Source organism: Sebastes umbrosus, chromosome 13 (assembly GCF_015220745.1).
Source record: "Sebastes umbrosus isolate fSebUmb1 chromosome 13, fSebUmb1.pri, whole genome shotgun sequence".
Taxonomy (NCBI): Eukaryota; Metazoa; Chordata; class Actinopteri; order Perciformes; family Sebastidae; genus Sebastes; species Sebastes umbrosus.
The window spans coordinates 19,215,157-19,227,886 of NC_051281.1; the positions used below are offsets into that span (position 1 = coordinate 19,215,157).

Below are 12,730 nucleotides of genomic sequence, written 5' to 3' on the forward strand. Positions count from 1 at the left end.
ACAACAGTAAAATTGATTCCCAATGGCCATACCGCCAGACAAGCGCTTAGCTTTTTTTATCTAACTGCCTGATGGTCAATATGTAGCTCTTGACCTTTGACCTCTCTTTAGACACACTCAATAATGTGCCATAAAACTCTGGTAGGTTATTCAATCAAAGACTAACGCTGACTGACTCTAACAGACGGAGGTTTTACAGACCAGAGGCGTTCACTGACCACTGATACTCATGTGATACGGTCATAGACTGTATATAAGAAGTGGACTTAGTCACTGTGATGTCACCCATCGGTTTGTGGACTGCCGTTTTGAAGCCTCGAGTTCGGCATTTTATCATCTTGGTTTATGTCTGTCGCCATATTGTTTTTTTTGCAACCAGAAGTGACACGAGAGGGTGGAGCTAAGTACAACCGAATGCTGAATAAGACATTTGTAGGCGGCCAAAATGTTACAATTCAATTTCATAAACTGAAAACACACTGTGAAAGGGTTAAAGTTCTAAAAGCATACCCTGCTTTATCATCTACTTGACTCTAAATGGAACCATAATTTACTAAATGAACATCATGCTGTATTGAAGAAGACTTGAAACTAGTGATTGAGACCATAAACTCATGTTTACAATGTTTACTGAGGTAATAAATCAAGTGAGAAGTAGGCTCATTTTCTCATAGACTTCTATACAATCTGACTTATTTTTGCAACCAGAGGAGTCGCCCCCTGCTGGCTGTTAGAAAGAATGCAAGTTTAAGTCACTTCCGCATTGGCTTCACTTTTCAGACCTGGAGGTTGCCCACTGGATACCGCACATGCTTAAAAATGGCTGCTCCACATTCACTAATGAGCGGCCCTGTGACATACTGTTTGATAGACAGGAAAGCAAGAGCATTATCTATTCCCTGGTAACGACTTTAGTACTAGATGAGCCTTAATTGGTGGTTTACAGTCTGAGCCCCTACAGTCTGTTGAGGAGACGGGAGATAATTGTGCTGATTGACTGAAAGGTTGGCCGGTTTGTTTCTCATCAACCATTTAAAGGCCATTAAGCGCTGAAGGCCATTAGAAGAGTGGGGAAATGTCTGTGCACAGTATGTGTTTGGTATGTGGGCATGTGCCTCCCAAATGATTAGTCAGCAGACAGAATTAACTGATGACAATATTGATAAATGATTAATGGGTAAGTAATTTATCAAATAAAAATACCAAACATTAGCTGGCTACAGCTTCTTAAATTTTCCAATTTGATGCTTTCCCTTATTCATATCTTTGTAAATTGAATACTTTTCAGTATTTGGCTGTTTCTCAAACTATTGGTCAGACAAAATAAGTAAGGTTGTAACTCACAGTTATTTATATTATAGATTCATATTGATAGTATTTTTATAAACAATGAATTTGTCTAGTCTATAAAATGTTTGAAAATAGTGAAACACTTCCATCACAGGTTCCCAGAGCGAAAGGTGATGCTGTAAAATTGCTTATTTTGTCCGACCAACAGTTCTAAACCCCAACCCACTACATTAACTTTCATATAAAAACAGAGAACAGCATGCCCTCACATTTAAAAAACTTAAACCAGCAAATATTTGGAAATTTGTTTTACTAATTAACAAATAATTGATGCCATTCGTTGATTAATTTGATTTAAATCGACTAATTGATTGTTTCAACTCTAAACATAAGTTATTTGTTTGCCACATTTTGGCTCTGGTAAGTGATGCTGGAACAGTTATTTATGACATTTCTTAGAATAATTAATAATTAACTTATTATAAATAATGAATATTATTATATTATTATATAATGAAAATGTGAAGGCATGCATGACTGTGTGCACACTGCATATGACACAACATATGATACATATATACAGTACATATGATGCAGGGAAACCTTTATACTGTATGTATACACAGTGTACACACGCATTTTAGAGGCTGTGGTTTGATCATGATATTGATATGATCTTAATGTTTAACCAACACCTTCCTCAGACCATTTTTTAAAAAAAACTATAAGCTAGGATTTCTTGCAGAGCTGTTGCATATAAGACTTCATTAGATTTACCTGGGTGTGCCTCAGAAACCGTATTATACTCATGCCTACAGCAGTGATTAAACAACTTTAGGATCAGACGGAAGCAGAGACTTTGGTATAAAGTGTGACAGCTGTAGCTTATTAATGAAGGTTATCGAGTCTTAATGGAGGTACATGTTCAGTAATTATTGAGACTACAAAGTGTGTGTGTTAATTTAAATTAATGTTAGTTTTTGAGGCCATATTTTGGTTTTGTTGTATTGCATTGCATTGCATATATGTGTTGCAATTATTTTTATCCCCTGTATAGAGCACGTTACGGCAACGAACGAATGGTCTTCAACATATTAATTAGTAGTGGTAGTATGATCAGATAAGCACAGGATTATTAACCAGCATCTACTGTTTTTATGCACAAATGTCCATTTGAACTAAAAAATGAACTGATTAGATTTTGGTCGTCAAAGGTCATTGTGATTTCACAAATCACGTTTTTGACCATAAGTCAATAATTCGTAAGGTAATTACGTCAATTTCACACAAATGTCTAACAGGATAAAATGATGAAGTGATGACATTTTGAACAAACATGGATGCGAACTGCAACTTGACTGGTTGACGGAGGCATACAACTGCGAGGCTGTAATTCTAGTTAAACCATTTAAGCCTGTCTGTCTACATAATGACCCTTTAAGTGAAATTACCTCATGGGGGTCATCAACAGGGTTCATTAGCTTGAGTTATCACCACTGGAATTACCATGGTTACTGTCCTCACAGCCATTTTCCAGTGTTAATATGTATGTGTGTGTGTGTGTGCGTATGCATATGCGTGTGTGCGTGTGTGGTGGGATTGCGTGACAGCGGTGGCTGGTTTGCTGGTAGAAGCTCTTCCAGGGTTTAGTCAGTATCCATCTAGTGCTGTCAGTGTCGGTGAAATCACATATGTCCAAACCACAGTGGTCCACCTCTCTCTCTCCTCGCCCTCTCTCGTTTGTCCATCCTGCTCTATTTATCTGTCACACACACACGCTCTCTCTCTCTCTCTCTCTCTCTCTCCTCTCTCCTGTTGTGCTCTCATTCATTTTTGGTACATGTTGAATAAATAATATATCAGCGGTATAGTAAAATCACTGCGACCTTGTTTAGCCTACGACTGTCTGCTCATGTGTTTGCGGCTGACTGCGTGAACTTGTTTGTAGTTGTTCGTGTTGTGTTCTTCAGTAGATCTGTGTCAGTGTGTGAGCGGGTTGTGCGGCTCACTGGAGCTTACAGTTTGTGACGTGACTGTGTGTAACCCAGAGGCTTCCTGACTTGCTGCTGGAACAAGGAGCTACCAAACACACACAACCTTAACACTGAGCCACGCTGACATGTCAAGGACAGTCAGAGGACACCCGACTCATATTGGTTTTTGATAATGAGAGGCACAGATTAGTGTTTTAAAGTGTTTATGCGTCTTCACTATATGCCCTAAGCTCCCCGTCTGTTGGCACATACAGCAGCTGTTGACATACGGATGTTTGTTGTGTTGCAGTGTTGCGTCTCCTGAAGGAGGGAGCAGACCCCAACACTCCCAATTCTTCTGGGGGATCCTTGCTACACCTGGTAAGACACACACACGCACACACAGGGTTTTGACATTTATAAGAGACATCATACTGACTTAGATTCATTCCCTGGATTTAACCCCAAATGTAACCATAACTGCCCCAAGTTAAGGCTACTTCTAACAGCCTAATTCCATTGGCTTTTATCCCCAGAGCACGATTAATACAAGTACAGACCCTCGCACACACATACTACGCAGAGGTGGAAAATGTATTACAAGTAATACTTTATCTGTATGTTCTAAAATTGAAATCTGCAAAATATTTTTTTATCTACGTGTACATTTGGTGCAGTTCTAATGCAAAAACTCAAGGCTGTTGTCCTCTAAAATGAGTCCCAACAACCGTTCTCCATGCCTTTTACCATTTAGCATTTCACCCCTCGGGCAAAGCAAGTATGTAATTGTTACCATCGCTGTGCAATACATTTTTCACATATAGCTATTAACTATTACGCACTGAACCGCTCATGTGTACTGTTTATAGTTAGCAATGCTTCAGGAAATATACATATTTCTGAAAACTGATAATAAGGAAATCTACCGTGCTTGGATTCTGCAGTGTGCTCGCCATGACAACGTGTTTGCGGCGGAACTTCTGATCGAACGAGGCCTGAATGTCAACCTGCAGGACGAAGACCTGTGGACGGCCCTGCATGTAGCGTGTGTGTGTGACCATGCAGATGTGGTGCTGCTGCTGCTGCTGGTAAGAAACACACGTGCAAACATGAACATGCGGCATATTGGGGGGGAAAGACACAAATGCACACACACATGCATGGACACTAATTTTGTAATTTAGTCATTTTCTTGTTGATCCTTGGAATTCCAAGCGTGTCAGCTACAAATTAGATTAGTGTTTTGGAATGGGTCGGCATACTAACTCCATGTTTTGAATCCGCTTTGAACTAGTGGCTGTATTCACATTAGTCATCCAGAATTCCCGTCCAAGTGGAGCGTCCTCCATTGATGAGGGGTTTTGGATTACCGAGGGTCTGAAACTTTCCATTCTCTCACACACCCAGCTGAAGTGCTGAAAATGAGAATATTCAGAATTTGGGCATTAGCATGATATCAAAGAGAGAGCCCGCTCTGTGGAGGATGTTACCAGCGCTTGTCGGGTCTGTCTTGACAAGAGCTGTGGTTGTACTGATTAGGCCCATAAAGAGAGCAGGGCCAGCTGCAGGGGAGGGCATGCACATCCAGCCCTGTCACTCAGTGGGCTGGGTCTGTTCTGCTGGTGTTGATTAGACCCAGGGAGGGTTAACTGCAGTCTGGAGCTCCATAGAATCCAGAACAGCCTGGTTCTGCTGCTGATTGGGTCCTGGGTGATTGTGTCGGTCTGCGGGACAGGAAAGTGACATCCCTGAGAGGAATGGATATGTTTGAAGAGCTGCCAGGCAAAAAGGATGTGCAGAGTGGATCTGTAGCGACTGTTGGTTCATGTGTATGTCGAGTGTTTGCATATTTGCATGCGTTTAATTTCCCTCGAAGCTAAGATTCATGCAGGCTGCCTCGTGTGTAGAGCGGGGCGTGATATCGATACGCCAAATGCAATTTATGCAGTGAGTTATACGTTCATGATATGCAATACCATGAGAGAGAGAGAGAGAGAGAGAGCTTTAATACTGCTCCCTGGGAGGCAGTAACCAAATGTCTCCCATTCACTACCAGTTCCTAGTAAATGAGGTCACATTTACACAGAACTCAGCCCCGTTGGAGGAGATCAGGGGGTAAAGAAAGAGAGAGGAAGAACGTTTCTAAGAAATTCCGGTGAAAAGTTCAAACATTTTTTCCAGCTTACTCTAGCAACACCAAAACATTTCTCCAGCTTTCACAGCTTGAATGTCCTTTGATACTAAGTTCTTATTTATTTGACTGCATATACTTCTGCGTGCGTGTGTGATTATGCCCCCGTGCATGCCGTTGTGACTGTGACAGTATGTTTTTGTGAGGAGACTAGCCAAGTCAGATAGGGGACTTGAAATGTATTAATTTTCCAAAATTATGCACATTTGCACGGAGTGTTTTTTTTCTTTAGAGTGAAATGAGAACTTGAGTTTCTCTTCCTGGTATAATCAGCAGGATAGCCCAATGCTCTTCCTGTCTAAGGGTAAAAATAACTTCAGTCAAGCCATATTTCCGATGGAGATGCAATATCCCTTTTCTTCTATTCATTCATTTTGACAGCCATCTCCTCCACCACAGACCCTGCCAGTGCCCAGTCATTCTGCCCCGTTCTCAAGCTGCAGCCTTATCAGAGCTGCAAATGGGAGATCTTTCCCTCCGAATATAACGGGTTTACATTTTAATGAGAAGTGGAACAGTGGTCTCGCCAGAGGAGCTTGACTGGCAGCTTTATCTTTGATTGGCACAGGGAGGAATAGTGCTGCTAATATGTACTAATCTATTGTGTCCTACTCCTCCATCTCATCCTGTGTTTCCCCTCCCCTTGTCCTCTGCTTCTCTGTCCTTGATTTCCTGTCTCCAGTTCCTTCATGAGAAGGTTTTTTTCCTGACAGAGATGTTACCAAGCCTGTCTTGTGGGGAGGGTGGGGAGGGTGGGGAGGGGGGGGGGGGGGGGGGGGGGGGGGGGGGGGGTCGCTCTGTGTCCGGATTGGCAGTAATATTAATTCTCTTATCTCCTGCCTCCAAACAGCAGGAGGAGGAGTAAGCCATTTCTAAACTGTCACTGTCTCATTCCCACACATTCCTAAAGCTATTCCTTGTTCCAGCTCTGGTTAATGTTGGTCATTGAGGCCCTGGCAGGATTAACTGGCAGTTCAGAGGCACAGTGGATTGCCTCTTAGCAAATGAAAACATTATAGGGGTGTGTCGTCTTTATGAATGATTCCACAAAAATATGACATGGTTAGTGTAATATTCAATTAGTGGAAACAGTCTGATTATCAAACAAAACTTGATCTAACTCTCTACCTTTTCATATAGATTTCAAAACAGTCCATTGTAGTTAGGCTTGGCTCATATGCGGTACATGCATCAGGATGCGGAGGCTCTTGATCTCCATGTGTTCCATCTTAGCTGGCCTTCTATTCAAAGCCACAGCCCACAAGATACTTATGAAATCTAACTTCTTATGGTGGCTCAATTATGTCTTCCTGATTTGGTTTCTTATGAAACTCTGATCTGAAGAGATGTGGTAAGTGATTAGACTTAATTGCAGACTTGCCCTAATTCTGCTCCAGTGTCTCCTTGAGAGAAAGTACACAGTGTTGAAAATATGAACTCTTGAAGAACATAAAAATGAGTCTGCTGTCTTAAACTGTTGACCGCAAATGCACTCCAGCTGATTTCTTTCTTCTTAAAATTGTTCTTCTTTCCTTTTTTTCTCTGTCATATCGTAGTTCTCTGTGAGATACTCGCTTTCAGTCTCTATACTTATGTCGGGGAAGATGTAGCACTGCAATCATTTGATCCCTGGGAGACCGGGTCTGTTCCAAACTGTTATTTCTCATCTTACAGTTGAAAACCCAACGGGGTAACAGTTGTAGAAGTGACCCACTTTCCGTGTGTGCAAATGATGAATTTAAAACGTCTGAACTCTGAGTCCTTTGAAGTCAAACGGTTAACAGCAAGCCCCCCGGCTGCACTTCACACCAGTTGAATTTTGGAGGATTTTCTGTAGATAATGTAGCCCTCCCTCCTCTAAACATAACAGTGGGTCATCAAGCAACTGTTGCACGTTCCTATGCTCTATAATCTGCTTGAATTGAGGCAGACTTTATGAACAAACTCCTGGTTAGGTATAATAAAATCCACTATTTATTGATCTTATTGCACATATGAGTACATATTTAATGTTGTAGTGAAGAATTGTCCTCAGTTTTAGTGTGGTTACCAATACAGTATGTTGTCTTATCCTAGTATTGGTACCTGCATGATGGTTAATGTGCAACAACAACAAAAATGGTTTGTGGTGATTCAGTAAAAGTGTGATGATTACAGTTTTTCCAGCAGCCTGTGTTGTTTACAACACATCACAACGCTGCAGCATGGCGGATCACAGCCGAGCAGATGTTGTGTGCAATCAGTTGAGATTAATAAGGCTGTTGCTCAATTGATTCTTGTACATTTCTTTGCTAAAACTCTTTGATAATCAAGTTTAAGTGTTCCTTCACTGGATTACATTTTTTGGGAAACAACAAAAATTCTGAAAATATAAATAGTAGAATGTACATTATGAGTATGCTAGTATTTTATTAGAGACATATTGGGTTTATTATAAACCTTAAACGTGATTTTAGATAGAAGAGTTAAAAAAATTTGCTCTAAACACAACAGTATAGATTTAAAGAAGTAGAATCACAGTTGTGTGATTCCGCCAACCAGTGAAGTTGCACTTTCCATCCATTCATCCATCCATCAATCCATCCATCCTTCCATCCATCCATTCGTTTTCTTCCGCTTATCCGGGGCCAAGTCGTGGGGACAGCAGGCTTAGCAGGGAATTCCAGACATCCTTCTCCCCGGCAACGTTTTCCAGCTTTTCCTGGGGCACCCTGAAGCGTTCCCAGGCCAGACTAGATATATAATCTCTCCAGCGTGTTCTGGGTCTACACCGGAGCCTCTTACCGGTTGGCCATGCCCGAAAAACCGTCCAGGAGTCATCTTGATCAGATGCCCGAACCACCTCAGCTGGCCCCTTTCAACACGATGGAGCAGCGGCTCTACTCTGAGCATCTCTGGATGACTGAGCTCCTCACCCCATCTCTAAGGCTGAGCCAAGCCACCCTATGAAGGAAACTCATTTCGGTATCCACAATCTCATTCTTTCGGTCACTACCCAAAGCTCATGACCTTAGGTGAGGGTTGGAACGTAGATGAATTGGTAAATCAGGAGATTTGTGTTCCGGATCAGCTCCCTTTTCACCACAGCGGTCCGGTACAGCGCCCACATAACTGCAGACGCCGCACCAAACCGCCTGTCTATCTCCTGCTCCATTTTACCAGTTTTCCCCAAGCGAGGGAGTTTACATCATTGTCATCACTTCAGCATTATATCCTGTAAGACATTTGTGGGAAATTGTCATAATTAGCATATGAATTCTTGAGTTGTGGCCAAAAAAACGTGTGTTGTGAGACCTTTGACCACCAAAATCTAATCAGTTCATCCTTCAGTTCAAGTGGACATTTGTGCCAAATTTGAAAAAATCCCCTCAAGGCATTCTTGATATACCACGAGAATGGAACGGATGTGAGGTCACAGTGACCTTTGACCTTTGACCACCAAATTCTAATCAGTTCATCCTTGAGTCCAGGTGGACGTTTGTGCCAAATTTGAAAAAATTCCCTAAAGGTGTTCCTGAGATATCCCGTTCATGTGAATGGGTTGTCCGGATGGATGGACGGACGGACTGACAACCAGAAAACATGATGCCTCCGGCCACGACTGTCGCCGTGCGGAGGCATAAAAACAAAAGTGTATGGGGACCCTTCGCTCTTGATGATTTCCACCGGGCTGTGACAGACAGTGTGATTGCCCCAGGGAAAGCTTTAAGTGCATATCTGCTAGTTGTTATTGATTCTGTGGCAGTCACTGCTTGTAACAACTGCCATTATGAACCACGGGCAGCGTAGTATAAACAGATTTCCATCTCCGAGACGTCAGACATGGATTCATCATATTGTGGCTGGGGAGCGTGTCGGGGTCAGAAGTCAACTTGTTAACCCCTCGCAGCCTGTGTGGCTGCCAGCCAGCGCCGTCTCGTTCATATCTGTCAGCACTTATCATGTGAGCTCAGACACATGATTAATGTCTCTGGATCAATGGCCCACACATCATGCTTCCTTCACCATCATCTGTGTCTGCTGCTCTTGGACTTTTGTGTGCCATAAAAGGAACTACAGATACATTGTTTCTAGGCTCAGGAACACTTTTTTCACAGTTCACCTTTTTATGTTGCTTACTGGCTTGTGATTGTTTTAAAGGACCAATTATTACGTCCTAAAATGTGACTATATTTTTATTTCACATTTTTACAGAACAATTCTCAAAGCACCTCGTACATTTCAAGGTTGGTCCGGCTGTGTTTTGTCCAGCTGCGAGGGAAGGCGGCCTCCTGACAGACAGAGCAAGATACATCTGTCTGTCAGCTGATAGCTTCATCCAGCCAGACCCCTATTGACTTTTACTGGACCTTGAAGTGAATTGTCTGGTCTAGCACACTCCTTTACTATCCACTATGCAGCACACACACTCACTCACACACACCCACGCACAATAACACATTCCCACATGTTAACAGAGGCTTCCTGAGTGGAGCTGTCAGGTTTATGAGGAGGTTGATTACCGTTTGGGGGCGAAGCACAAATCTAAGGAATATAGATGGAGGAGTCCTATTTTGACATTAGAAGGTAAGGGAGGGATGGGGGATGGACTGTGTGTGTGTGGTGTGGGGTGTGTGTGTGTGTTTATTGATATATGGGTGGGTGGAGGGGGCATAATAATATGCACTCTCTCTGACTCACTCATCTCATCTCTTGCTCTTCAAGCTGCGCTTCACGTTGCGATAAGGTTTCTTGTTTTCTCATGAATAGTCAAGCAGCAGCTGATAGTTTTTAATGTTAATTAATTCCCTTTGTTAACCCCTAACTAACCCTCATAAGCGAGCGAAAAACAGCTCCCACTAGACGACACAAATGGGTGCACAATGAAACCGCGACGCTCACCAGAACACATCCTCTGATAAGTGGAATTGACGGCATTGTGCTGCCTTTATCGCAGTGTAATTGCTCTGCATTTCTTGGATGAAAAGCGTTCTGTCTGAATATCTGCAAAACATTTTTCATTATTGAAAATAAAACAACTTTTGTCTGATTTTATAAATCAATTAAGAATTGCAAGGTTGCACTGAGGGTTTCAGGCTCAATGTCCTTGTGGGTTTTTTCGGTGTACTAAGGTTAACAGCTCTTGTGTTGCTCTGTCAGCTGGCTCCCTCCTTGCATTTTCAGCCCTCTTCCTCCCATTTTTTCCCTTTCCCCACCCCGTCCCTCTCTGTCTACCTAAGGACTAGGTCATAAATCTCTTCGCCGCACTGCAACTCGGTCGTTAGAATTCTATTAGCTGTAAATATTCAATAAGGATCCTCACTTAGAGTCCCCCTGTCCCTGTTATCAGACCTGGTCCAGCTACGATCGTTACAACGGCTTGTCTTTTATGGTTAAGTCAAACAACAGGAAGCGATTTATGGCTGGACGCTGACAATTGCCTCTTGAAAAGATGTGTGTTACTTTTAGTACCTAACCCAAGAGAGGTGCATGGCTTGTACACATTTCTGCTCTACTGGTAAAGCATTGCAACATTTTTTACAAATAACGAGTGCAGTAGAGTTCCTCCAATGAGAAGCGATTAATCATAACCATATTGTGACCGACGACTGTGCGGTCAAGAGTTAACAGTCATTAAAGGAGCCCAAGGGAAGGCCTCCCATGTTATCTCCTGCTATAACAGAAGAGGGTCCTTGTTGAGTAAACACACATTAATCATGTCACACGCACGCACGCGGTCACCCCGATGAACCCAGGTAACGGTAACCAACGCCCCTCACCCCCCAGGCAGTTATTTAATGAGTTCTTTAATTCACTGTATTGTCTGTTAATGTCTCCATGGTTCTGCTCAGGTATACGCCTCTGGGAAGCCGAGATAATTGTGCCCAATTTATCATCGATTTTAAGTCTGATGAATGGACCCCGGCTAAAAACTCTGTTTGTTTGTGTCCTCTCTGCCCTGCTCGTGGAAGGCCGGGGTGAACGTTCTGCTGCAGGACGTCAACGGAAACATTCCTCTGGACTATGCCGCCGAGGGAACGGAGACCAGCTACATCCTCCGAAAACACCTGGAGGAAAATGGTAAAGCTCCGCGCACCTCTCATTTGTTTTTTGCGTTGCGCGGTGAGAGAAAAACAGAGAGGTAACATTAACATTTCACATTTTCATTTCAACATGAGCTCCATTAACAGTTTGATCCAGTGAAATATGCTGGCTCATTTATGTTATCGCAACCCTTTCAGAAAGAGAAAAACTAAGCCTAGTGAGGGAAAGTAAATATTTAATTTCCCTCATTTAGGAGTTATAGGTATAATGGGAATGGTTAATATATCATACCGGCAGTTAAACAGGAGGCGCTCTGTGTGTGTGTGTGTGCGTGCGTGCGTGCGTGCGCGCGTGCGTGAAGGTGAAGTGCACCCACAGGCCTAATGATAGTGGATTGCGATTGGGGCACTTGTCTCCCACAGAGAAAGGAGAAGGTCAACACAGGAGCTACGAATAACAGAGATAAAGGCACAGGAGAGTTGGAGGCGAGCGTGGTGGAGGCACAGACGTGGAGTGACAGAGGGAGAGGGAGGGAAAAGTGCCAGAGAAATACAGAGAGACACGCAGAGAAAGGGGAGCAGGAATCGTGCTGACAACGCTAGACAGAAGCAGATACAGACAATGATGGAGGGTCTTCCCTCGTCCATCTGCCATTGGCCACGAGTTCACATGACAAATGCAAGCTTCTGACTGTAGACAGCTAACTCATCAAAGCTCAGACCACCCTACACACACACACACACACACACACACACACACACAGGCTCACTCTCTGACTACCCAGCCACTGAATTTTTTTAGACCATTCTCTGCTTTTTTCTGCCAGCCCCCCCATGGTGATGTCTCCCTCCTGCCTACCTCCAGCTCCCCTGATACCCCCTCACCCCCCAATCACGCTGGGCTTTGCCGCCATGAAACACACTCATACTCACACAAGCTCACTCTGCCTCTGTTGCTATAGCAACTTGGCTGTACACTCTCTATCCCCATCAAGTTTGTGTGTTTGTGGGAAAAAGGACAGACAGACTGTCCATGTGTCTCTAGGACGGGGAGAAGTAGAAATTCAGTTTTTCTTCGCGTTGTCGTAGCCGAGTCGCTCCTCCAAGTATTGGCACTGTGGAGAATAAGAATTCTCTCTGCTATGAGCGTGTCTCAGAAAGCTACACATCCTGTGACTCTCATTTATTTGCAAAGACAAACTTATTGATTAGCTAATCCAACCAGTCTCCTTGGAAAGGTCCCATTAGTCAGT

At 43.1% G+C, this 12,730-nt stretch overlaps 1 protein-coding gene across 5 annotated transcripts in view; it reads left to right on the plus strand.

The window, feature by feature from the left end:
- myo16 (myosin XVI) overlaps positions 1-12,730 on the plus strand; it is a 118,038-nt gene that overhangs the window by 34,884 nt on the left and 70,424 nt on the right. For all 5 annotated transcript variants that reach the window (XR_005209494.1, XM_037789276.1, XM_037789275.1 and 2 more), the window contains 3 exons: positions 3,574-3,644; positions 4,208-4,351; positions 11,406-11,514. Coding sequence is in view for 4 of the 5 variants with exons in the window: in XM_037789276.1 (XP_037645204.1) it covers positions 3,574-3,644; positions 4,208-4,351; positions 11,406-11,514 (324 nt within the window). In the remaining variant the exon portion in view is untranslated. The remainder of the gene's footprint in view (positions 1-3,573; positions 3,645-4,207; positions 4,352-11,405; positions 11,515-12,730) is intronic.